General features: G+C 39.8%; 1 protein-coding gene across 1 annotated transcript in view; it reads right to left on the reverse strand.

Annotated features, from left to right (window-relative positions):
• Mgam (maltase-glucoamylase) overlaps nt 1–27,079 on the reverse strand; it is a 130,743-nt gene that overhangs the window by 50,047 nt on the left and 53,617 nt on the right. The window contains exons 35-57 of the mRNA XM_085840664.1: nt 26,927–27,061; nt 26,376–26,463; nt 25,249–25,387; nt 24,289–24,422; nt 24,138–24,172; nt 23,930–24,046; nt 23,389–23,537; nt 22,720–22,804; nt 21,773–21,829; nt 18,707–18,828; nt 17,092–17,180; nt 13,686–13,735; nt 13,135–13,302; nt 10,579–10,731; nt 10,048–10,248; nt 8,028–8,182; nt 6,194–6,362; nt 5,859–5,955; nt 4,827–4,939; nt 3,532–3,657; nt 2,415–2,543; nt 2,058–2,168; nt 1,705–1,767 (exon numbers count right to left, since the gene is read on the reverse strand). Coding sequence (XP_085696790.1) covers nt 1,705–1,767; nt 2,058–2,168; nt 2,415–2,543; nt 3,532–3,657; nt 4,827–4,939; nt 5,859–5,955; nt 6,194–6,362; nt 8,028–8,182; nt 10,048–10,248; nt 10,579–10,731; nt 13,135–13,302; nt 13,686–13,735; nt 17,092–17,180; nt 18,707–18,828; nt 21,773–21,829; nt 22,720–22,804; nt 23,389–23,537; nt 23,930–24,046; nt 24,138–24,172; nt 24,289–24,422; nt 25,249–25,387; nt 26,376–26,463; nt 26,927–27,061 — 2,685 coding nt within the window. The remainder of the gene's footprint in view (nt 1–1,704; nt 1,768–2,057; nt 2,169–2,414; nt 2,544–3,531; nt 3,658–4,826; nt 4,940–5,858; nt 5,956–6,193; nt 6,363–8,027; nt 8,183–10,047; nt 10,249–10,578; nt 10,732–13,134; nt 13,303–13,685; nt 13,736–17,091; nt 17,181–18,706; nt 18,829–21,772; nt 21,830–22,719; nt 22,805–23,388; nt 23,538–23,929; nt 24,047–24,137; nt 24,173–24,288; nt 24,423–25,248; nt 25,388–26,375; nt 26,464–26,926; nt 27,062–27,079) is intronic.

The following is a 27,079-nucleotide window of genomic DNA, read 5'->3' on the forward strand; positions in this document are numbered from 1 at the left end:
GTGGAGAAAGAGGAACATTCCTTCATTGTTGGTGGGATTGCAAGCTGGTACAACCACTCTGGAAATCAGTTTGGCGGTTCCTCAGAAAATTGGACATAATACTACCTGAGGATCCAGCAATACGTCTCCTGGGCATATATCCAGAAGATGTCCCAACCGTTAAGAAGGACACATGCTCCACTATGTTCATAGCAGCCTTATTTATAATAGCCAGAACCTGGAAAGAACCCAGATACCCCTCAACAGAGGAATGGATACAGAAAATGCGGTACATTTACACAATGGAGTACTACTCAGCTATTAAAAGGAATGAATTTATGAAATTCCTAAGCAAATGGTTGGACCTGGAGGGCATCATCCTGAGTGAGGTAATACAATCACAAAAGAACTCAAATGATATGTACTCACTAATAAGTGGATATTAGCCCAGAAACTTAGTATACCCGTGATATAAGATACAATTTGTAAAACACATGAAACTGAAAAAGAACGAAGACCAAAGTGTGGACACTTTGCCCCTTCTTAGAATTGGAAACAATCACCCATGGAAGGAGTTACAGAAACCAAGTTTGGAGCTGAGACAAAAGGATGGACCATCTAGAGACTGCCATATCCAGGGATCCATCCCATAATTAGCCTCCAAACAATGACACCATTGCATACACTAACAAGATTTTTCTGAAAGGACCCTGATATAGCTGTCTCTTGTGAGACTAGGCCGGTGCCTAGCAAACACAGAAATGGATGCTCACAGTCAGCTATTGGATGGATCACAGGGCCCCCAATGGAGGAGCTAGAGAAAGTATCCAAGGAGCTAAAGAGATCTGCAACCCTGTAGGTGCAACAACATTATGAACTAAGCAGTACCCCGGAGCTCTTGACTCTAGCTGCATATGTATCAAAAGATGGCCTAGTAGGCCATCACTGGAAAGAGAGGCCCATTGGACATGCAAACTTTATATGCCCCAGTACAGGGGAACGCCAGGGCCAAAAAGTGGGAATGGGTGGGTAGGGAAGTTGGGGGAAAGGTATGGGGGACTTTTGGGATAGCATTGGAAATGTAATTGAGGAAAATACGTAATAAAAAAAAGAAAAAAAGAAAACTTACTTGGATCAGAGCTTAAGGATTCCTTGTCATTGAATGCTCAATGTCACATGGTACTCACCAGTTATTATACTATCAACACTGTCCTAACATTATCATGCGCCTACAGATCAGGGTCAGCATTGCCTCAGAGGCTGAGGAAGTGTATATCTTATGAGTTTATAGCCAATCCTATGACTGATGAAATGACACCTCAATGAAGGTCAACAATGAAATCCCATAGCACGTATGTAATTGAATGTCTCTGGCCTGTGAATTCATGACCTAACTGAATTGTCAGATTCCAGTCACCTTGGATTCTGACAACTTTGGATTTGAAGTCAACAATATGCCTTGAATAACCATGGGCAAGTAACTTACATTCTCTGAGTCTTAGATCTTAAAAACAATAATATGACAGCACAAGTGGAGAGGAAACATTAGTAGGAAGAAAAGGTGTACGGGTGAGCTCATCAGTACATGGATGACAGGAAGGACACATGTCACTACAGTGTCTTCACCATGCTCAGTAACACTAATGGGAACTCTTAGAACTCCAGGTATGGCTTCACTTTCAAGATAATCCTGACTACACACAAAAGCCACAAAGGACCTTTTACCTCCACTTGATGGTCCCAGTCTAAAGAAGGGTCCACAGTGATATTAGGGTAATCAGGCCAGACCTGTGAGCAGAAAAAGGAAAGGTCAACAGAAATGCCTCAGACAATTTGACATACACAGAGTTTCCTAGAAAACTCTAAGCCACAGTCCTACAACTTCAGCTTTCATGTAGGATTGTCCTAAGGAGAAGTAGATTGCATGAAGCTCTTAATTATTGTCAGTAAACATTGGCTGTAAAATGAAAACCAAGACCCCAATAACCAAATGGACTAGGTGAAAGCCACATTTAAAAACACATTAACAATTTCCTGGCCCAGGGGAAAGGATTGCTGAATGACAGTCCAGTGCATACCTTTCCCCAGACAATGCTTCCATTATTGGGATATCTGATGAAGACGTCATTCTCCACACCCCGGGTGAAGGCAGGATAGGGCTGTGTCTCATTGCCAGAAATGGCTGGATCCTGCAGTCAGAGCACAGGGCAGGTGGGAAATTATGATGGAACACAGAGTGGTGGTGAGGGTTGGAGGGTTGTTTTTCCCCAGTTTCAATTTGTACTATAGTTTCCATGGCTCCCAAGAAGTACTCTTACATTAATTACACTTCTATTTCTCTCCTAGAACAGGAAATGGCAGATAGCCTAAGGTGACCACTGCTCAAGTCCATCCATTGTCCCACTCACTGCCTACACATTCACACAAGGACTAACCAGAATGAGGATGACCCGCATCCCATTGGCCTTCATGCGATTGATCAGGGCTGGAAATCCAGAGAACTTGGGGCTGAGCTTGAAGTCCAGCTGCCTCTCCATGTAGTCAATGTCTGAGTACTGCACATCCTGGGATGACACAGAGAACAGTGACTGATGTTAGAGACAGTCCAGACACCAGAAGAGAATGTCTCTCTACCAATCTAGTGACGTCATATTATGGGTTTGGTTTCTGGGATATTTTTCATTTTCATTTTCTCACATGACTTTACACAACACCCAAAATAACATTTAATCTAACATGAAAACAGAGTAAGATGAATGATAAATCCTGTCTGGAAAGACTGCTGTAAATATAAATAAAAGCACTATCAAATCATGTGCTTGGAAAGCTGATGATGTAGGGCATGGTTATGGTGACTTCCTTCAGCAGGCTGCCCCTGGAATCAGTGGCTCTTTATCATAGGAACTGCAACTATGTGCTCATGAGATATGGACAGTAAGTCTGCCTTAAGTCAATGCAACACAAAGCAAAACCATACAAGAACTTTAGAAAAGCAATACTGAGGGCAATCACACTTTTCTCATTCAGATGATATATTTAATTACCTACCTACTTTGCATTAATGACAATAAGATGAAAAACAGGAAATATAGAGAGAGACAAAATAGATTAAATATGAAGAAGAATCCCCTAGATCAAGCCTATTGGAAGCCTCTTGCCCTCAAATGAGGGAGGTTGGTTCCGCACCTATTTCCATGGAAATAAAGCCCAAGACTCTGCATTTGTTCTGAGTCTGGGAAGGTTGGAGCCATAACAACTCTTTACAATGCTCTGACTAATTTGGGTTTATTTTTTTCTACTTCGGTTCATGTTTTTCCTAGTTAAGCATAAGAAAAATTTCTTCATACTATTGAAGAGATCTTTTATTCTTATGAAAAGAACCTCCTGACTAAATTCCTTGAGCCAACACTAGTTCCTCAGTCTTAGTCTGAATCACCAATGCTAAGATCCCCAAGAGCAAGAACACACTATAGTTGGAACAGGCTCCACACAGATTTGCTTAGCTCTGAGGTTGCAGAGCCAGCACACCACGACAGCATAACCTGGACGTACATAGGGGATCTGCTTAGCCACCATCTCATCATACAAGCTGGCGATTTCAGAATCATTCTCATATCCATAGCGACACAGCTGGAATCCCAGGGACCAGTAAGGTACCATCACAGGCCGACCAATCAACTAGAAAACAGACAGAATGTTAGAACTTTAGAGAAGAATATGGATGAAAGTTGGATATGAAGTCAGAATATTTTACCCAAATTTAGACAGCAAATTCAAATCCAGAAAGTATTGGGATGGGGGCAGTTCAGAACAGTCTGGACACACTACAAAAAACTTCTCAGAGGATACTTTTAAGAAATTGTGAAAACCCTGATTTTGATCATGTTAGTTTTATATATTATAATATATATATATATATACACATACATATAATTTAGACATTAAAGACATAACACAGAGGAAAATAGCTAACTTAGAATGTAGACTCTACGTCTTGCTTATTGTGTGACTTGGATAGGTATGTGACATTTCTATGCTTGTTCCTTTACCTGTAAATAATAGCTAATAATAGGATGTATTTTGACTAAGTAACAGCATGCATGACACACTTCCATGTGCATTAAAAATATATTCAGTAGACATTTCACACGTGCTTGTTGATGTTGTAACTAACAATCTTATTATTCCCGATGGCCATGACTCACACCACTGTTGCCAATACAGTCATCATCTTTATCATCACACTGTAACCATCATGCCAGTGTCATGATGTAATCTTTGATGTAATAACTCCCATTGCTATCACAGACATAATCATCATCACCAACACCATTACTACCAAAACTATCATCACATCAAGCACTGCCATCACTAACATGCACCTGATTAATACACTCCACCCAATATCCACTCTGCTACAACCACTTTCATTACCACATGTCCTATTTACATCCCAACCATTATCACCATAACAGTCACCATCCTCCCAATCACCTTCACCAATAATATTACCACTACCTTCAATACCACCATCCCTCATTGACGTCACCACTACCATAGCTCTACCACACCATGGTTCCATCATACTACCATAGCTCCATACTATGCCCACAACTAGTTACCACAAATATTCTGTTACTCTGCAGTAAATGGAGAAAGCATAATTTTAATATTTATAGAAATATATCTGCTTACCTTATTCCATATCATATCTTCCTCTGAGAAAGAATAATTAACTTAGGTATAATATGATAGTCATATTATATGGCAATCCTGTATAGTAGGGTTGGAACACATTATAAGTATATGTATACACACACACATTTCATAAATAAATTTCTTCCTACCTCTGTGTATTGCTGAGTAACAATCTCTGGAGTCGGGCCCAAGAACACATAGAAATCCAAAATGCCCCCTGTGGTTCGGTATGTCAAAGCAGGCATAGGCTGGAACGTCACATCTGAAAACACAAGAAAATGACATCATGCTGAAATCCTTTATGTTTTGAGCATTGACCCTGGCATCACCACCTTCTCTCCCTTCTATCGTGACATATGGTCTGCAGATATTCCTAAGTAGTTCAATACTGTATTTAAAGAAGTTAAATGAAAGTTTTCACTAGCTGCATTTCATTGAGGTTTAGTCTTTTGCTATGTATTGTAATGCTAGACACTGGCCCCAAGGTCTGGTTTCCCCATAGGATGAGAAAATCCTCACATGTACTATAAACATATGCAATATAACCTTGCTCCTTGGTTTAAAACTGTTGGTTGAATAAAGATACCTACAGCCTATTGCTGGACAGAAGAGTGGTAGGCATTATTTCAGTTCCCAGGCTTGGGGTCTGAGGCAGAGACCACAAAAGGATAGAGATCATGAGAACTGGCCATGAGGGCTGGCCAGTCAGTGTAAAAGTGCCCCAGGGTTATATCTGGGAAGTCATATCTCAGAGTTATTGGCAGGAAAGTAGACAAAATAACCATAAAGGGTTGATATTTGAGCAGTTTTAGTGTTTATTTAAGAATCATAAATATAAGCTTATATTTATATATAGGATATATAAACATATTAATATAAATATAATAAATATAGGGAGTTATAGATATAAAAGGTTTTTGTCTTTTATCTGGGACCTGAAGGATCTAATCTGTGGTAGAAACCTCTGATTAATATTAAATATGTACTACAACAGCATTGCAAATTAAAAGTTCAGCGAATTACATACAAATTAAATATATTTAAAATTATATAGAAGGTCTATAAGAAGAAAAACTGATACCAGAAAGACTAATTTGGTCTTTAGACAGCTAAGTCAGATACATTCTTAAGAAACTGAGAAATGATTGTCACACAATAAGAGGACACAGGTGTCATCCTACCCATGGCATTGCTGTTCATCAGGAGGACTCCATGGGCATTGCCATCCTCCTCCAGACCCATGTAGTAAGGGTGGACACCATAGGAATTCTTCTTGTACTGAGAGTCATAATGGAAAAAAGAAGATGTTATGGGACTGTGTGCATGATAAAGAAACTCTACCGAAATTTGATTTCTAAGTTGAATCAGCTTCTTCTGTTAAGAACAAAGGAAGAAAAATATGTCCATTTGCCTAAAAGTAGAAGGAAACAATCAATAGACATCTGTAAAGAGAAGCACAAGACACACAGAGTGGATGAAGGGGACAGAACATGGACCACAGACACTCTGCCCTTACCCCCGGGGGCTCATCCCTGGAAAACATGCCCCATGTGTTCCAGTTCATGTCTATCTTGAAGGTTATGTGCTCAGTTTCCCCAAAGCCATAGATGTATGTGGAGGGCAGGCGGGTGGAGATGCGGATGAACATGTCGTTGAAGGTGAAGCCGAGGAGCTGAGAGTCCCAGCTGCAAAAGGGAAAGGAACATTTGAAAAAAAAAAAAAAAAAAAAAGATAAGATCAGCTTCCTAGTGGTTTGCAACAGAGTTCTTTATTTTCACCCATCAGTACTATAGACCCTTCCAAATAAAACATGCACATCTCAAAGATTAAAATAACCACAATTATGCCTGGCAACATTCTCAATCGCCCCTACTTTTTCTTTTACACTACATCATCATGTCCCTTTCAGATTGTCCACAGGAGCAAACCACTCACTTTATCACCCTCCTACATCAAACTCCCCATGCCTTCAGCTCTTGATCCCTAAGGGCTCACTTTCTACATGTATCCAGGCCTGCGATATGAGCACTTCACACCACCTCACAGTCTTTCTTTCCTGCTACTCACTTCTCATGAGAGACTCCCATGGAGACTCCAGAGCTATTCCAGCTCTAAAGCCCACCTAGAGTCCAGGCTTAATCTTCCTCCTTCATTCTTTTACTTACCTCAGGGAGATCTCTCTACAATAATTGATAAATTCCCTCAAGCTCCTGATTTATATCATTCTATCACTAATTTTCCTTTTTCAAGAAATCTCTGTGGAAGATATAACCCAGGTTTTATTTCACACGTCACCTCTTCCTCAGACAGACAAACTCAGATCACAGCCTCTGAATCAGCACATAATGGGATTTTCCTTATTTTCCTAGCAAAGCAGTGTCAAATTCCTCTTCATGGAATAATTTAAAATTTAGAAGAAATAGCACACATGTCTAGAAACACAATATCCAGAACAACATGTAGTGCATAAAAGGAATTAAGTCAATACATGTTCATTGAATACCTGCAAACCTCTAATTGCATCAGCAATCACTCTTAGAGTAGAGAAAGTACCCAAGGAGCTAAAGGGATCTGCAACCTTATAGGTGGAACAACAATATGAACTAACCAGTACCCCAGAGCTCGTGTCTCTAACTGCATATGTATCAGAAGATGGCCTAGTCGGCCATCAGTGGAAAGAGAGGCCCATTGGTCTTGCAAATATTATATACCTCAGTACAGGGGAACGCCAGGGCCAAGAAGTGGGAGTGGGTGGGTAGGGGAGTGGAGGGGGACGGTATGGGGGACTTTTGGGATAGCACTGAAAATGTAAATGAGGAAAATACCTAATAAAAATTTTTTTAAAAAAGATTTACTCTAAGAGTAGAACACATTTCCTTATTTGTGGTAGTTAGAATGAGATATCCACTTTCAAAGTTTCAGGTATTGTAATACTTGGTCCCCAGTGAGTCAGTATTTGTGGACTACTGGGAGGTGTGGTCTTACTGGAAGAAGTATGTTACTGAAGACAGGCTTTGGGAGATCAAGATGAATACCTTTCCCTGTTTGCTTTCTCTTTTCTTTTTACAGTTGAAGATATTAACTCTCAACATTTCTGCTGCCATGTCTTCCTGCCTCAATTTCACCATCATACAGTCTAACTCTCTGATACCACAAACTCAAATAAACTCTTTTGTAGGTTCTCTTGGTAATGTTTGTTTTGTTTTTTCTTATCACAGCCATGGACAGTAACTGATACATCATGGATCTGAATGTAGGCAGTATGATGCTTTGAGCGAGATATCTTTAAGGACAATGGAGCTGGTGAAAATTATTTAGAACAGCAGTAACATAGACTCAGAACCCCTTACATTACAGTCCCTGTGCTCTTTCGGCGAACTTGAATTCCAAATGGATTGTCCTTGATGAGGACATCATACAGACGGCTTTCATTGGTGCTGGATGGAGCACTGGGAATGTTCAGAGGGACTGGGACTTCATATCGACTGTTGTTGGGATCATAAATCTAGGCCAGAAGAAATAATTTTATGTAAAGACACATATGCCATTACATTATGCTTTTCTAGCATACTGACAGTGAAATTAATTAACAATATTGTACCATACAATTCAAAATGTCATAGGAAGATTTTGAATTCCTACCTTACAAAATATTAGAGGATTGAAAGACCAGATATCCTAAGTATACTGAACTGATCACTGCATAACATATAAATCTGTCAGAGTATGGCATTTATAGTGTTAATATTCACAGTTATCTGTCATTTTAAAACAACACTTTACACAAGCATAGTAATCTAGAGATTAATAAATTAGCATATTCTTAGCATGTTTGACAGAGACTAAATCTTGTATATTTTGCCTTTTGTAACTTCACAATCCAGAGCTTAATCGATCTACTGGGTACAATCTCTAATCTAATAACTTGATCTGCATCAGGTATCATGTTCTGGGCTCTAGAACTTTTCATCTATTTCAACATTGTAGTTAAGATAAAAATTCATTCTGACATGTGTGTTGGATTTATAAATATGTGATATGTATTTTGTATGTGAGAGTACAAAATATATGGGCATGTAAATTAGGGACTTAAAACCAAAAATGTTTTTAGGATTAAAAAAGAGTGCTGAAATTTTAATATATGCTGAGTAATTAAGGGTAAAAATTCTGTTGTTGGTGTAATAGTAAATAGTAGGGATAGGGACTGAATATGCCATGGTTATTGGCATGCAAAGCACAGAAATCCTTATATTCTTAAAAAAGAAGAACTCAGCATACCTGAAGGATACGAGCTAACATCAGCCCTGCAAAAGGACTTAGTGATTACAGGGAAAGAAATGCTTGCAGGGCACTAAGGTGATTTCACAGAAGAAATTCAGGATGAATCTTAAAATCTTTGCAGCAGGAAACCAAGCACAAAATTGAGAGCAAAGAGTTCTGCTAAAGAAACAACAAAAGCAAAGATTCAGAGTGTTAACATCTGCTCAGAAAGACAGAAGCACGGTGGACAGAACTATTCTACAACTAAATGGTTAGTGGGGAGGACTTGAGGCTAGACAGCCAATCAACTTCATTCTGATGAAACCACACATATAAAACAAGTTACAGTGGAAGACACAGAGCTCAAGTCCAGATGGAGCTCAGATTCTGAAGGCTCATTTAGGCGAGCATTTGACACCTCACTATCTAGCAGCCTGTGTGGGATTCCAATACCACCATGATTGAAGACAAATCCCTGTCTAGGAGCAGCTCACAATCTAATAAGGAAATTAACAACAGGATAGCTAGTCAATCCCTACTCCCTTGATTTAATTAAACCATGCAAGGAAACCCATTTCAAGAGTATTTCAAAGATGTCTCCAATTGTTTTACTCAAAATCTTTTTCCTCCTCTTATATTTTCAATCACAAATCTGCTCAGTTTTCTCATTTCAGCTAACATGACTACCATCCACAGACACAAATGCAATTTAGCAACATGGTAGTGATTCCGTGGGCATCTCCCTCTTATAGTTTATAGGAATGAGCAAGATGATCTCAAGGTTTCAACTACACCCACTGTTCCCATATCCTTTCTTATTCCAAAACAAACTCAGCCATAACTCTCCTATCTTCCTACTAGCCTCATCTACTTCCTCTCCATGTGTTCTCTCACAACAATTTTCCTTAGACACAGTTATTTTCTCAATTTGAAATTAGGAGAGTCTCTCTATTGCATTGGTCATCTAATTGATCTTATTATTCAAATGATAGTCTACATGATTTTGCTATGAAAATGAAACTTTTTGTTCAGAAAATGTAAAACAAAGTAGCAAAGGAAACTGGAACTGGAGAGGCCCTGTCCATACCTGATAGCATACTCTGTGTTTACCTTAAATTGCAGCATTTCGTTCTTGTGGTAGGTCACTTTCAGTTTCAGTTTATTCACAGGTGTAGAGGGGAAGGCATTGCTATAAGTTGAAGCCTTCAAGGAGATGTCAGCTGTGGCCCCATGTGAGTCGTACTGAACATTGCTGACTGAGTACAGCTCATGAGCAAAGTAGCAAGGAGGGACCCCAATAGTGTTGGATTTCTGGAAAGAAAGTCAGCATCCTATATCAGCAGGGATATGGAGTTATCAAACAGAGCTAGAAGAGACAAATTATCTGGGGAGAAAGCCATATGTACTTTTGTTCCTGTCTGTAACATTTAGATAAGCATGAATTTAAATCCCTGCTCTGCTGGAGAGAGTATAATAGGAAATACATCCCACTCTTACCCACCCCACTCCTCAACCTCGATGATGTTTATATGGAGCCTTTCTGTGGATTTGAATAAACCCATGGGTACAGGGCTGTGATAAGACCTTGTAAATTGTATTTTAAGGGTTTTCAGTTTACACGAACATCTTCAGCACAGTTACCTCCCAGATGCAGCCACGGGCAGTGCAGTTTGCCTCAGAAGCACCATGCTCATCTGGATAGCAATCTATCCTTTCCTCGTCCCTTGTGAAGAAGCCCCACTCAACCGTGTACGCTTCTCCCAGCCTGAGATGGATATTTGTGATGGTAGCAACCTGCAAGAATGGAAATTCATCCTCAGTACAAAAGCCTTACAAGACCTGAATCTTTTTATGGAAATTAAGTATAAATGTTATTCTTACTATATCCTTATGCCCTGATTTTAATATTTTAAACAACACACTATAGTGTATGAGGGCACAAATGTATATGTGCTTAGTGTGTCAGTGTTAAAGGAAATTACAACTATTCTGTCAATAACTCCTATTTTTCATTATCGAAAGAGATAGACTAAGGAAAGCCTGTTATGATCAACCATTTTTCTTTCCCTCCATGGACCACTTGACCACTATTCAATTGTTAAAAATAATTATGTTCATAGACTACCCAAAACATGATCCAGTTGGTGTGGAGTTTCTAGAAAATAGAGCGATATAAGTAATGTGGCTTGGATCTGGAATCGTACACAAAGTACCCCAATTCCTAGATCTCAGATTTACCAATTAAGTGTAAGATTGGGGAGTGAAAAATATCATATAAACTTCCATCTCCAACATCCTATGGCAAGTATGGTGTTACAGACTGATAATGTAAGACTATAAGCCCTTTGATATTACTCTGACTGCTCAACAGAGTGTATTACCAGGACAATGGCTCTCTAGGAAAACAAGGACCTTTCTAAAACATATTACTATCCATCTTCTCTGCATAAAATGTGTTCTACTTTCTTGGTATTTAAGGTTAGGTTACAGATTCTACCAATTAAAAAGCCAAAATTATAACGATGGTAGGATATACCTGGCCAAAAATTAAGTAAATTTGAGTTCATTTGCTGGACGAGGGACTGTCTTGACAGAAGGACTTGTCCCTTCAACTTTACCTCAGCCTTATTCTTTTCTATCATTTCCTTTCTTTTCTTTTTCTTTTCTCTTCTATTCTTTTTTTTCTTTTTCTCTCCTTCTTTCCTAGAATAAGAGTATTTGTGACCAAATCCAAGCAGCTACTTCCAGTCACCAGACAACATAGAACTTAGTTCTGAGAAAGTTCAAACTCTAAACCCATGCCAAAAACATTTCACCATTGAACTTGTAATTACAGAAGGCAACAGAATAACTTTCAATCTGCTTACCATCTCAGACTTCTTATCACATAAACCTGATGGATTCAAACTTACTTTATGTAAATGGAGGGGATTTGCCTGCATGCTTGTCTCTACATTATATGTGGGCAGTACACATGGAGGCCATCTGTGGCATTGATCCTATGGAACTGGAATTACGAATGTTTGAAAGCTGACATGTAGATGCTGATAATCAAACTGGGTCCTCAGGAAGAGCAGCCAGTTCTATTACCTGCCAAATCAGCACTCCATCTCCATGAAACTCTATCGTTAAAGGTCATGTTCATTCTATGCCTTTTCCATAAAGCTGGTCTCAACTATTCTACTAAGCTTTAGACATCAATTAAGACCAAAGCAGATATCCTACAAATGCTGATTTGCACTCCTTATTAATACTTTCACATATTTTCACGTTATATGAATTGTATCTCTCACTACCCAAACTCAAACAATAAAAATTAACTTTGGTAATATGGTTAAGTGACCTAATTTCTATCAAATACAGAGCCTGTATTCACATATGTATCTTTCAGCTGTCTTACATTTTGCCATAGACACAACCAACCACATAGTCCTTTATTTGTGACTGTATACTGTATTTATCCTCTTCATGTATTGTAAATGACAAAATGTCAAATGTGATCAATATACCATTTAACAAAATTTCAGTTGACTAGTTTCTCCAAATTTGAAAGATCCTCAAACATTGTTGATCTAGCAGCTCCACTTCAATGAGGAGCCTCAGGAGAAGCCATCAGAATTGACTTGGGAAAGGTTCCCCACAGGACTGAGGAAGTAGAAGAATGGAAGACAAGCCATACAAAAAGAGTGGATCCCATTACATCTGGAGAATACCATTTTCTAATTATCATCTAAGTTAGTTTAACACTATTAGCTTCTTTTCCAAAAGAAAAAAAATATTCTGTACAAATTCATATGATTAAAAAAAACATAGGCTATGTCTTTAAAAAGCATAACAAAAGGAAAGGAACATAGGTGAAAGTTAACAAATTAAATAGATAAAAGCCTATAAACTTTTACTTATAGGATCCCTATCTCTACTTTCACATTAGAGCACAAGCCATCAACTTTCAGAGTCTTTCCTTGGATCCTGTCTCCAAACCCAGTTAGAGAAAACCAAACACAAAGTGAGAAGAGAACCAGGAGCCATGTTGGCTTCAACATCTCTGTTTTTAACCTTCCTTCTCCAATATTCTAACCTCCTCACCTGGCCTCAGAGGTGCTATGGTCCTTCAGCAGCTCATATGACCTTAGCAAGAAGTAACATCATGACCCCATGGAGGTTTGTGGAAAGCCTCCTCACAAAAGCAATTCTTACCTTCAGGTTTGGATTGTAAGAGACTTGAGGAGACATTTGAAGGAGAGTCCCATTCTGTTTCACTCTAACATTGCGGAATTCCTGTGTTCCAAAGATTTTAATTTCCTGGAATTCTAGGTTATTGGGATCCTTATAGTTTGGACTTGAAATTGTCACATCCAAATGGTTCTGAAACATAGCATGCATAGTTATGAACAAATTATGAACACATAGATTCCCTAGGCCTCCAATCCTTGACCATATCCTCGAGCTGCTCTGAAAAACTCTCAACTTCCCTGTTGCTGCATGTTGGTGGAGATGCAAACTTATCTTCATAAGCCAACTGAGAATGTGGGAATAGTCAGACAATTTACAGAATTTTTTATAAAACAAGCTGGTATTATTATTACTACTGCCCTTTATTGATAGCAAAGTCAATATAATTATTAGGAATTAAGACATAAATAGCAATTATTTACCCATGGTAAATATTGATAACTAAATTATAAATACAGAACATTCACAGTCATTTTCATACATATTCCACACATTATTCACAATATGTTACTCACTTGGGTAACAGAAAATTCACTGAAAAGGTAAATGTTTTTGGCCACAGTGTCTGAAAGAAGAAAGAGATGTCAGATGGTCCTGGTGACTAACGAAGACAAGTTTCATCTTATTCTCCTTAAAACTGATTAATTGTTCTTTTCCTGATGGATGAGCACTTGACCAGATCTGTGGATCACACTTCTTTCCTCTTTCATCTATATACACTTTGGTTACTTCTGGATATTTGCTAGATATTGCCACAGTGAATACGAGGGGCCGAGTATCTGTGACACACTGTTTTCATTTCTTTGGGGTGGTACATGTCTAGACATGGGAATTCTGTGCTATGCAGAAGTTTTATTTTCAACATGTAAAGAAGTGTCTATGCTGTGCTACATAATGGCTATGTAAATCTACCTTAAGATTTGTTGTCTTTGTTTTTGGTGTCATATTTAAAATCAAAATAGTATGATCATTGTGAAAGAAACTTTACCCTATATTCCTTCCTAAGAGTTTTAGAGGACAAATATTCAACATATATTCAGTAAATTAGACACCAACAAACCAAATTACCCAGTTAAAAAATGGGGAACAGAACTAAAACAAAACTCTCACCAAGGTAATCTCTAATCGCTGAGAAGCATTTAAAGAACTGTTCAAAATTCTTAGTCATCAGGTAAATGCAAATCAAAACTCTGATAATTCATAATGTACCCATATTGTATATCAGAATAACTAAGATCAAAAACTCACAAGACCGCACATGCTGGGAAAGATGTGGAGAAATGGGAACACTCCTCCATTGCTGTTGGTAGTGCAAACTTGTACAACCACGTTGGAAGTTAAGTTGGTGGTTTCTCAGAAAATTGGAAATAGTTCTACCCCAAAACCCAGCTATACCACTCTTGGTTATATAATGCCAAAATATATCATTATACCAAAAGGAGACTTGCTCAACTATGTTCATAGCAGCTTTATTTGTAATAGCCAGAAACTGGAAACAACCTAGATCTCCCTCAATTGAAAAATGGATTAAGAAAATGTGGGATATATTTATGCAATGGAACACTATTCAGCTAATAAGAACAATACATAATGGAATTTGCAGGAAAAAATGTACCAAACTAGAAAAATATCATCCTGAGTTAGGTAACCCAGACCCAGAAAGGCACACATTGTAAGTACTCTAAGTAAACATTAGCCTAAAGTACAGAATAACCATGCTAAAAACCACAGACCCAAAGAAACTAAGTAATAAGGAGGGTTCAAGAATGATGCTTGAATTTCACCCAGAAAGAGAATATTAAATACATTGGAGATGGAGGGAGGGAGGGAACTGAGTAGAAAGAGGGGTAAGGAGGTGAACAGAGATGATGATCAGGTTTAGGGAGTGGGAGAGGGCTGGGAGAAAGAACAGACATAAGTGAGGGGCATCTTTGGGACTAGTTAAAAACCTGGAATGGGCAAAGCTTCTAGGAGTCTATTGCGGTGACCCTAACTGAGACTCCTAGAAGCTGAGATTACAGAAAGCTCCTATAGCCAGGCAGTACTTCTAGTGGAGGGAAGGGGGCATCAACCACTCACAAATCTTCAACCCAAAATTTGTCCTGTCTACAAGATGTGCAGGAATAAAGATGGTGTAAAGAGTGAGGGCATGGCCAAGCAATGACTGCCCCAACTTAAGACCTATCCCAACCTCTGACACTATTAATAATACTCTGCTATTTTGCAGACAGAAGCCTAGAATAACTGTCTCCTGAGAGACTTCATCCATTAGTTGAGGAAAAGTGATGCAGAGAGTCACAACCAAATATCAGGTAGAGCTCAGGGAGTCTTGTGAAAGAGTGGTGGATAGGATTGAGTGAGTGAAAGGGGTTAAGGACACCCTAAGAAGACCTACAGAGTCAACAAATTGGGCCTGTAGTGGTTTCCAGACACAACAACCAACCAAAGAGCCTGCAGGGGTTAGACTTAGCCTCTTACTCATTTATAGCAGACATGAAACTTGACCTTTTGTGGGTCCCCTAACAATTGGATCAGGGTCTGTCTCTCACTCTGTTGCCTGCCATTTTATCCTGCTCCCCCAGCTGGACAGCCTTGCCAGGCCTCAGTGGGAAAGAATATGTTTAGTCGTGCTGGGACTAGAGATCCCAGGGTGGGATGGTGCACAAGGCTACACATCAGAGAAGGTGAAACCTTCTCTGAGGATAATGGAAGGGGGTAAAGAAGGAAGGTATTTTTGAAGGTCAACTTGGGAGGAGAGCAGGGAGGGGATTTTGATCAGGATGTAACATGAATAAATAAATCAATGGAGAAAAACAGTTTTATGTTAAGTCTGTTTTGATTTTTTCAAAATATCCATAATGTGAAACAACAAACATATCTATCAGCAGATGAATGAGAATAATTAAAGTGCATGTACACAACAATATAGTCATTAGTATTAAACAGAGGGAAGTTCTTCATTGTGAAAGCAGAGATTAATCTGGATCATATCCCACTAGGAGAAGTAGGTGAGACAACAAAAGAGAAGCAATGCATAGACCCTTTATATTGGGGCTAAGTAGTTGAGCTCATAAACAGAAGCAGAAACAGTAATTCCCAGGGGCAGGTAGAGGGGTAAATTGGTGAATTCTGTTCAAAGACTATGAACCATGAAAAGAACAAGTTCTAGAGAGCCAATACTGCCATTACTGGTTATGGAAGTATCAATTAATTTTGTTGTAATCATGACACAATGCCTATATGAGTACATAGTTTGCAAGGCCACATATTTGTTTTCTTGCTAATTCTATAACCATGAAAGTATCCTTTGCAGTGCTCCCAAGGCAATGATCTAGTGAGAGTCATAAGAATTGTTCATGTAGTGGAGACTAAGGAAAGAAAGGCAGAATGGAGGAGAAGAGAGAAGGAAGGAAGGAAGGAAGGAAGGAAGGAAGGAAGGAAGGAAGGAAGGAAGGAAGGAAGGAAGGAAGGAAGGAAGGAAATGTGCTGACACACATAAGATGCCCATAATCAGGATGTGTGTGCTTGCTGCATCCCCTGACGTGACTATGCCTTTAATATCATTAACAGTTTCCCCCAAAGGACATGGGGAGGAAAATATTTACAGTGGAGGCAAATTAAAGGAATAGTTATGTAAATGTGTTTTGTAAAAATAAAGTGAGACTTTTAAACATTACTGACCAAAGAGAGAATTCAGAAAGTGAGACAAGAGATAGAGAGACAAATACAGAGAGATGTTCTCCCTCTATTGGTGGTTCATCCATCATGGCCTCTGACCAGTACAACCAAAAGCAAATGTTTTCTCTGAAATCTGCTACGAGGACGCCTGGTAAGATTTCATCCACAGCTGGATGACCAGCAGGAGTAAAGGGACAGAGTCCGGTGCAGATCTACATTGGCCTACCCTCTTAAGACACTCACCCTTTGACTGCCCATCATCCCAGAACATCTCTCCTCTTGCTTCTTTGTTCTCATCCAGAGCAATGAGAAGACCAAGAGGTTTCTTCCGGCTGTGGGGACCAAGATTTACACAAGAAACAAATCCTTAGAGCTCTATTATGGACACCAAATTTCAAGTACATAAAGGTACTAGTCCCAGATACCCATTTCCTTCAGAGACAGAGGCAAGAATTCTAGAAGATACTTTCTCCAGTATTGCTGTCACAGTTAGAAATATCCCAAACCTCAACAACAAATATCCAGACAGGAACCCAGTACATGAGCATCAAAATCACTACATCAGCTATGATGAATGCTATGGCTGCATTGCCATAAGGAATGCGGACTGTGAGAATAGGGAAGAGTCTCAGACAGAGGTGCTGTGGCATCCCTATATGAGAAAGTGTCTTCACTCACAATACAGAGGTACCATTATGTAGGCGAGCCATATCTTATCTGTTTCTGAGTAAAAATTTCCTTAGCACAGAAAGCATATTTAATATACAGCAACTGATATAGACTTTATATTATGGTCTCTTCACTAATGAAGGATTTCAGATTTCAAGGATGGAAAAAAATAAAACTTTTGTTTTTACAAGGTAAATTGATATGAGTGTACAGAATAGCCTCAAACTGAAAAGAGAAGAAAAAACAAGTCAGCATTGGATTATATAGCTTTAGTTAAAAATCTACAACTTAGATAGCTAAAGCAATAGGAAATAGTCAAAGAAACAGATAGGTTACACTCTTGTAACAAGTCCTTGTCTGTTATTAATAAATACAATAATTCTTTCAGTAAAACATTGTCTTCAATGTGGAACTCTTCAGTAGAAGTTTAGGCTACAGTTTTGAACCAAAAATGTTATAAAGCAAAAGTGATATACTGGACACTTGAGTTTGTATTCTTGAACCCTTATTTTGACTCACCACAAAGAAAGGGCTGAGTGGGGTGGGAGTAAAGGTAAAAAACAAAAGCTTTAGAAGAACAGATCAGAAATGCTAATCCAGAAATGAGAACTAGGGGGTCAAGAGCAGTGAGCATGGGACAGACAGTCTGAGCAGGGCAGGAGAGGAACCAACCGAGTGCAGTTTTCTCAAGATGTGAGGTCTCAGAACTAAAATTGCAACAGCCCTCAGAAAAGCTGGGAGGCTGACCACCATCAGAGCTGTCAGAGTCCTGAAAACTGAAAGGGTTTAAAGTGGAACAGAGAAGAAGTTCTCTTAAACTCAACCAGGATCTAGCTCTCAGTCCACAGATCCTCAGGAGGACAGGAAAAATCCAAGGACAGAGGGTCAACATTCATCTGCATGCACACACACACACACTAAAGAGGGAGAGAGATACACACAGACAGAGATAGAGGGCAGGCAGAACCATCCTTCTTTACTACACGCCACCTGCTGCTTTAGCACACCCTGTCAACAGATGTGGACAAAATGCCCAGTTGTGGAAAGCACAATGCACAGAGAGCAGAAAAAAGCATATTTAGAAAACTACTTTGACCTTTAGCATCAGGAATGATGTAAATGTGGCTTTCCATCACAAAGCAATGAGCTCACCCAGTATGCAAAACTGAGCCCCTCTGCCATCACTCACCTTAAGTTGGTGTTCAGGGCAGGTTGTTGCCATGGCAAGATGTAACCCCCTCGGACATGAAGATTGATGTGCTCAAGAGGGGCTGACAAGGTCGTCCAACCGGTTGAATTAATGTCTGCACCCTGGGGCAGGAGAAGAGATGATGAGGGAAAGGATGCACAACCTCCCTGAAGAGTGCACCCAAGCAGACCCTGCACAAGCCAACTGCTCACCACCATTCAACAGAGGTCATTATCATACTTTGTTCCCCTCTGCTGTGTTGAAGCTGCTGCATTTAAAGTTTAAGATTCTGTGACTCCATAGAAAGACCAACTGAGTCAACTAACCTGGATCCCTGGGAGCTCTCATAGACTGAACCACCAATCAAAGAACATGCATGGGCTGGACCGAGGCCCCTGGCGCATCTGTAGCAGATGTGCAGCACAGTCTCCATGTGGCTCACCCCCAAAACTGGAAGGAGGTTGTCCCTAAAGCTGTGGTCTGACTGTGGAATCTGCTCCCCAACAGGGCTGCCTTGTCTAACCTCAGTGTTAGAGAATGAGCCTAATCCTGCAGACCTGATGTGCCAAGGTGGGGGGATATACAGGGTGTTCCTACCCTCTCATACTAGAAGGGGAAGAGAAGAGGAAAGGAGGATGAAGAGGTAAAGGCCTCTATGAAAGGATGACATAGAGAGGGGGCAGCCTTTGCTATATAAATAAATAAGTTCCTGTGAAAATGCCAGGCCATTGGGGGACACAGGAAAACACTGGGAGGGTTACAACAGGCTTCATGAGGGTCTCATGTGGATCCCAAAAAAATCTTACTCTACACTGATTCCAAGTTAGGGAGGGGACCTTGGAAAATGTTGCTACTCTTCTTGGCCCCTGAAACATTCTCTTCGGGGAAAAATTAGACCTTTTCTCTCACCGAGAGGCCACTGATTGGCCATTACTTCTCATTCTTTCTCATGCATCTACCAGGTAACTAACATTTCTGACTCCTGCTTCTTAGGAAACAACTAGTAACTAGGACTGCTTACAAATCACAATCAGAATCTACCCAAGTTTTCTTCTCTCATTCATACTTTTATCTTGTCTCTCTTGTGTGAGATACAGCCTGACACTGCTCCTGATGCATGACCTTAAACCTTTCTCCACTACCTCAGACACAGCAGGGCATCCTTCTCCTTGATGTTGGTTCCATTGATACCTAGTGATAGATAATTCTTTTTTGTGAGGCTGCCTTCACAAGAATGGCTTTTGGATATAGAGCAGCAGTGTTGGTATCTGTTTACTAGAAGGCACTAGCAGCCCCAGTAGTCCATCCTACATTGACCAGGAGACATTGCAATTGTCCCCTGCTAAGTATTTGAACACTGTTACTTCACAGGTGAGTATTCATATAGATTGCATCTAGCTGTGTTCTGGTACAACATTAAAAATATAAAAATAAGAGACATACATTGTTTTTTTTCTCTGTAGGGCTTGCTCAATTCACCTTTGTCTTTGAAGGTCATGTCAATTACTTCCGCTTTATCTGCAACTCCCTTTAATTTTAGCACCATTAGTGAAATTCGCCAATCCAGGAAACTTTTCCTCAGTAACCTTCATTCTTCACTTTTAAAATGTAGCACCTGAGATCATTTACTTATGTGCCAGTCCTTAAGGCAAGCAAACATTAGCTACTCGTGCTATGCTTCGTAACGCTATGTATTCATATTCCTACACCTAGTGCTCAACAAAACACATTTACCTGGGCAGGGTCAGCACTAGAACAAGCTAGCAAGCAGCCTAGGATACAAACTTAAAGATGGCGTATGTTCTCAGGACTGTCTTAAATTAGGTGTCCTCGGATTATCCCTTTTTAAAACTAGTCTACGCCCTATATCAGACACCTCCAACATACCCATAAGGTCTCATGACTAGGGTATAAGGCAGGCAACAGATACACTCAAATGAAGGTAATATGAGAGTCATTTAAACTGTTAACTACTAATAAACTCCTAGAGCATCCTTACCCTAAAGGCAGAACTAGCCAATACCAAAGAACATGAAGGAGTGACTAGGTGCTCCCAGAATAGAGAGGAGGAAGAAATTCATTGTGTTCTTCCTCATCCATCCTGTACCCAATCCCGCCGCAATCCACTTGGGTTGTGACACAAGTTGCTGGCACATTCTCTGATTTTTGTCTGCCTGATACTTTCTTCTCCTCATACCGTGGTGAGAGGACTTTGTTAGAGGAGATCAACCCTTTCAGCTGCACTCTTAGCTTGCCCCAGACATGCATCATAGAGAGCTTCTGTTGGCTGTTTACATGAACGTGCTCAGAACATCCAAGTCCTGCACCATATGTGCCTATGTGTTTTATATATTTATACATGTCTCATAACTATTGATCTTTAGTGGTAACACAGAGCAATTCTTCTTAAATTTACAAACTACAGACATTGACTTAATTTATTTATTTTATAGATCAGAAGAAAACTTTTTTATTAGATATTTTCTTTATTTACATTTCAAATATTTTCTCTTTTCCTGGTTTCCCTTCCTAAAACTCCCTATCTTCTCCCCCTTCCCCTGCTCACCTACCCACCCACTCCTACTTCTTTTTCCTGGCATTCCCCTACACTGGGGCATGGAGCCACAAGAAAACTCTCAATCAAATTCCAGTCACTAGGCCTATATGCTAGCATCTCCCTACATTGGGCCAAGTCTCCAGCTTCAGAGAGTTTGCATGTAATAAAATGCAAAGAGGAAAAGATCTCTACAATTAAGAACCTCTATAAACAAAAATTAATCCTGAAGCATGATTTCAAGAATGTACTGGTGTCTCTACACTGTAATGATATTAACACATAGCTATAGACTCAAATATATAGAAGATTCCTAGCAAGCCTGGCACCAGTGAGATGCTCTGTGTGTCCTTTCAGAGGGCTTACATGAAGGGTAGCTGGTCATGCTCAGAAGATATGAAATCAAGCCACAAAGGTAAAGTGGTCAATCAAGACCACACAAGGTGGCTATCTCTATCATATCCAGACACTCTGTATGCTACTGGATTATATAAATATAAGGAAAAACTTACCGTGTAATAATCATACCACTGAGCTTTAGGGAAATATGCAGTGACATTTCTGGCATTCTGAAATAAAATACAAAGAAAGTGTGGGCAGAGGACTCAGCTATCTAAGACACAGTGACCACTATACACTGGGAAGGAGTTAAAATGATATTAAGGCTAACACATTTAGACAAAATTACATCATCTATCTTATGGGGACAAAAATGACGCATAAATTAGCATACAAAAAAATAGGTGCTTTCACAATGCCCCTTGGATTACAGGACTTCTGAAAATAATAATCACCATTCTCTTATAGATATTTTCATCTCCCCCGTAAAGAAACAACAAGGAACTGTTGACTATAGCGCAGAAGAAAATTACTCAGGCTCAAAAAGATGCAGGATGTATTAATTATCTACTCGTTTTATTTAAAGAAAAAGCACTATACACAGAACAAATAGCTTAATTTCTAGCTTCAAGACCATGTGCAGAATGAAGGGGAAAACTAACAAGTATCAATAGATGACACAGAGGTAGGGTATAAGAGTGTAATTATATTTTAGCCTCAAAAATGGGGAACTAATTAAAGAGAAAAAAGATAAGAAAAACAATACTACTGCAATTGGTTCTCCAGTTAATTTTAGTTAAGAATGACAGAAAATAAGAAATGTTTACATTTTCTGCACTTTACCCTCTCTGCTTGAGCTCAGCTCACAGAAAATGATTGTATTCTTAAATACTTGACAAGGTTATTCCTCTTCCTGACTGTCCTGAAGCTAGAATTGTTAGGCTGGCATTAAAGCCATAAAGGCAGAACAACCATATGTGGAATCTAGCTCAGAAGGATCAGAAGATGAAAATGTAGAGTGCGAAACCATCTCTCAAGATCCCCTCTCTCCAAACCCCACGTCATTCCAGTCATCCAGCCCATTCGTGGAATTCTTAACCCCTAGGGTCTCCATACTCACAGGCTCCAGCACAGGGCTGACTAGGAAGGCTGGTCCCAGCAGAAACTGTTTGTCTATGTTCCAGGTTTCCCGGTCTGCCAGAAACCTAAAAGCAGAAATGAAGGCACCAATCTGACCCCAGTGTGACCTCAGAGCAGGTTCCTGAAGTAGTGCTCCAGTTTAAACCCCAAATCCACTTACACCCTCTACCTTCCTTATACATCATGAGACTGATAAGGATTAAATAGAAGCAATATCCCACAGGGCATATTCTCCAAACTTCAGATACACAGTATCTGCTACAAAGCATCTTCCATTTCTACACTGTAATGCAAAGAAGCAGCTTTTCCTGCCATCTCTCCCTAGAATATCCACTTATAATATACAAGCATGCTCTGGTCAAGGGCCACATATCTAAACTCCTACACCAAACAGAAGTCTTTGTAGGGCCGCAAGAGAAAGAAATCTTGGGCTCAGTGGTTTCCTTTCCTGAGTTCAGTAAATGCCTTACACCCAACACAAGTGTTACTTATGACACTGTAGTCAAAAAAGGAATAAAGATACTCTGTCATGAGCATTCATACAAAAGTTGGCTTGTTGCCTCAATGTGAAATATTGTTTGGATCCACTTCTATCTGACATGATAAGTAAATTGCTCACTGTACAACAGGATTCCTGCTGGACACTTACTCATGGAGAAGAGGCCGCACAACTGTGCTGCCCTCCTTGTGGGCCTTGTACATCAAGGTGTAGAGATATGGCAACAGGGTGTATCTGGTCTCCAGCACACTCCTGGAAATATCCTCAAAGTTTTTATCCCAGGATACAGGGTCTTGTCTCTAAAGCAGAATGAGGAAAGTGTTCAAAACCCACCCAGACACTTAAGAATTCAAAGTCACCCAAGGCTTATTGGAACTGCATATTACAACACTAAAGTGTCTTATACTAAAGAAAATTAAGGATAATACTTCTAGAATAATAATAATTAGAATGAGAAAAGTCATCAAGATTCTCTCAGAAAATTAAAAAAAACTAAAAATATTTTTCATGAAATACAATGGAAAAGAGTTTCTAACCAAAAAGTCAACAAAAATAGTATTGAAGAATACAGTTTATAATAAGAGGACTTAGTGGCTTTGAAGATGTCTCAGGGAAAACAGACAGCAGGAATATCCAAAGAAACTAAGGTGACAATTTCAGTGACATAGTATAGGTGAAGCTGATGTCCTACCTTGGTTCCGATGGTGTTGTGGTTCCTGGAGAAGGGATAAAAGGCACCCAGCTGCATCCAGCGAACACACATCTCATACTCAGCATCATTAAAGAACCCACAGATGTCTGACCCAGTCTGAAACAACATGGAACAAAGTCAGCTCTTGGTGCTTTCTAAGAGACACTGCTACCTTCCTAAGGAGGAAGAGCATGTAAAGGACACTTACATAGGATATGCCGAAGAGGCTGAAATCCATCATGCCTGCAATGAGAGATGCAGCAGGGTCAGCACAGGACATTCTCTGCACCCTTCTCCCCCTTCACCAAGGATCTTACTCCCACCCCTGTCTGCAGAAGTCCCTGGGAACACCCACACACCAATGATGGATTTCCCCAGCTGGTCCCAGGCAGCTGTGTTGTCTCCCAGCCAGTGTCCTCCCCAGCGTCCAGAAGAGGGGAATGTGGAGCGTGTGATGACGATCCCTCTCTCTCCTGTCACCTCCTGCATAGCTCTGGTTGGGACACAAGGTGGTATATTGAAGAAAGGCTGGGGAAAAGGAAATAGAGCCTCCCTATCAAAACCATGTGCTTAAAGAATGGTGTCAAATATTTACTGCATCCTTGGAGGGAAGCTGGAGAAGAGATTCGGGAGGGTTTGGCTAGTGATGGGGATAATAATGCAGGGATTCCTTTCCATGCCTTTCATTGTTTACAAAACCAAAACAGAACACAAAAACAAAAACAATCACCACAAAATCTCATGTGATGAACACAGAGGTTGTCACCAAACCTCGGACAATAATGGTTATAAGTTACTTATCCAATGCTTAGATTTCTATATTTGAGGAGGAAACAGAAATTCCAAGTTTCCCATAAAATAATTGGTAATATACATGTAATATACAAAACATGGTGTTTTTCAATTAAATAAGGATTGACTATTTTATGAAAATGTCCAGGATGATTAAGAAACAGACAAAAATAAAATAGCAAACACCTAAAAAGATTATTTGATTCTGAGATAAAGGAGGGAAGTTTTATCCTCACCCTTTCCTGTTTTGTCACTTCTAACTGAAGAGGCTTCTTGCTACTACACATGCTATGTTGTTTAATAACCTAGCACCCCCATATGAGTGTGTCCTCAACCCTACTGCTTCCCACAGATGTGATGGTACATTTTTTTTAATCTTACATCCCAACTTTAATCGTAAATCTCTACAAAGTTACAGGTAAGTTATTTTTCAGTCCATAGTATGGAAAATGAAGGACAAATTAGGGAAGATAAACCCACAACCACTGCCTCCTACACATTCCATCAACCAGAGAATGGTCACTCACTCATAGGTGGGTCTGGTCTGGGACCACCCGTACAGGCTGTGTACATCATAGTGCCGCACCCGGGAGCCATCTGGAAGAATGTGCTCACTCTCCATGCACAGCGTCTTGCTGCTCAGGCCCCTGTCTCTGCCTTCAACGTCTGAGGGAAATGATGAAAGTCAGTGAATATCACTCTTGACTCTCAATCCTTAACTGCTTTTTAGGATATATTAAGACGAATGGCCTCTATCTGGTTCCAGGTTCCCTTCCCAGGGTCATGAGAAGAATAGTCCTCTCTAAGTAACACAGTAACTGATTTTCAGAATCAAATTCAATAAGGAAAATAGAGGTGAGGGAAGAGCTCATGTTGTCAAATATTCACTACGTGGCAGGTCCAGATATAAGAACACTTGAAAGATTTACTTTTATTTCAGTGTGTGTGTGTGTGTGTGTGTGTGTGTGTGTAGTGTGTGTGTGTGAGTGAGTGTGTGAGTGAGTGTGTGTGTGTGTGTGTGTGTGTGTGTGTGTGAGAGAGAGAGAGAGAGAGAGAGAGAGAGAGAGAGAGAGAGAGAGAGAAGGATGATGATGATGATGATGCCTGCTGAGGCCAGAAGATTGCATGTGAAACTCTGGAGTGGAGTTACCAGTGAGTTTGAGTCTGCTGTTAGAATGGTACTCAGTCTTAACTGCTGGACTTTCCTTTCAGTCCCATCATTTTTAACGCACAAGTCATTTCATATTTTCTTATCATATTACTGTGAGGGGGTAGCGTGATCTGCCTCTCACAGTGTAGAAATTTTAATTTGGTAATGTCTCTGTAAGGTTACATAACTCAGAAAAATGTAGTATATGGAGCTAAGCAATAGATGTGAATAATTCCAAAGTTCATGGGCTCCTTGTTTAATACATATTGGTAAAAAAAAAAAAAAGTTCTCTAAGTTCTGACAGCACAGAGATATTATCATAGTCAGAGGATTTCTGGAGAAATTAAAGAAATTTTTCAAACATCTCCCATTAGATAAAACAATAAGCTTGTCTCAGGCACAAAAATAATGGTGGAGATGTGCCTTGGTGATCAGGGTTCCCCTAGCATGCTGGGCTCATCTTTTTCTAGCTACTGTGCAAGTGTGAGGGCCCAAGGTCCTTACGTGGCATGTAGGGAGGGTGGTTCAGAGTAGCATCACTGCAGCCAGAAGGAACTGCCCCATTCACAAAGCTGGAAGGTTCATTCATATCCTACAAATAGCAAACTTGTGACTTATTTTTAAAGATACTTAAATCTTCTCAATTCGGGAACAAAGAAATAGTTACACACTTAATATCCAGCAATCTCTTCTCTGTAGATCCTACCCAGAGAGGACCATAATCCACCAGGGAAGTACAAACTAGGAAGAGCAACTAACCTCAATATGACTGGCTAGATCGTTTATTATTTTCCACCTTAATACAAAAAAATGTTTTAAACAATATCCATTAGTTGTTATTGAAGTTTAACAGCAGAAACTTTAGACAAGTTCCTTGGTACTACATTGAGGGCAATTCTAAGTTTGATTGGATGATTGGCACTTGGCTGTGTCTAAACTTTTTCTGGAAATTATTATTACCTCGCCCAATGCCAAGGATCCACATGTGGAAACAAATGCACACACACACACACACACACATGCAAGCTCACGCGTACACACACAGACACACTTACAATCCATAGGCCATCAAACTTCAAGCTCTTTGCTTGATCCTGTGAGTTGCTGTGGAGTTCTTTAATCTCCTTCTTCCACCAGAGGGCAGTAGAATCACGGAAAAAGTCTGGGAAGGCCACATAAGCTCGGTATCGCTGCCAGAGGGAAATACA

This window comes from Mus caroli, unplaced genomic scaffold (assembly GCF_978045245.1).
Source record: "Mus caroli unplaced genomic scaffold, Mus_caroli_1 scaffold_7, whole genome shotgun sequence".
In the NCBI taxonomy this organism is placed as follows: Eukaryota; Metazoa; Chordata; class Mammalia; order Rodentia; family Muridae; genus Mus; species Mus caroli.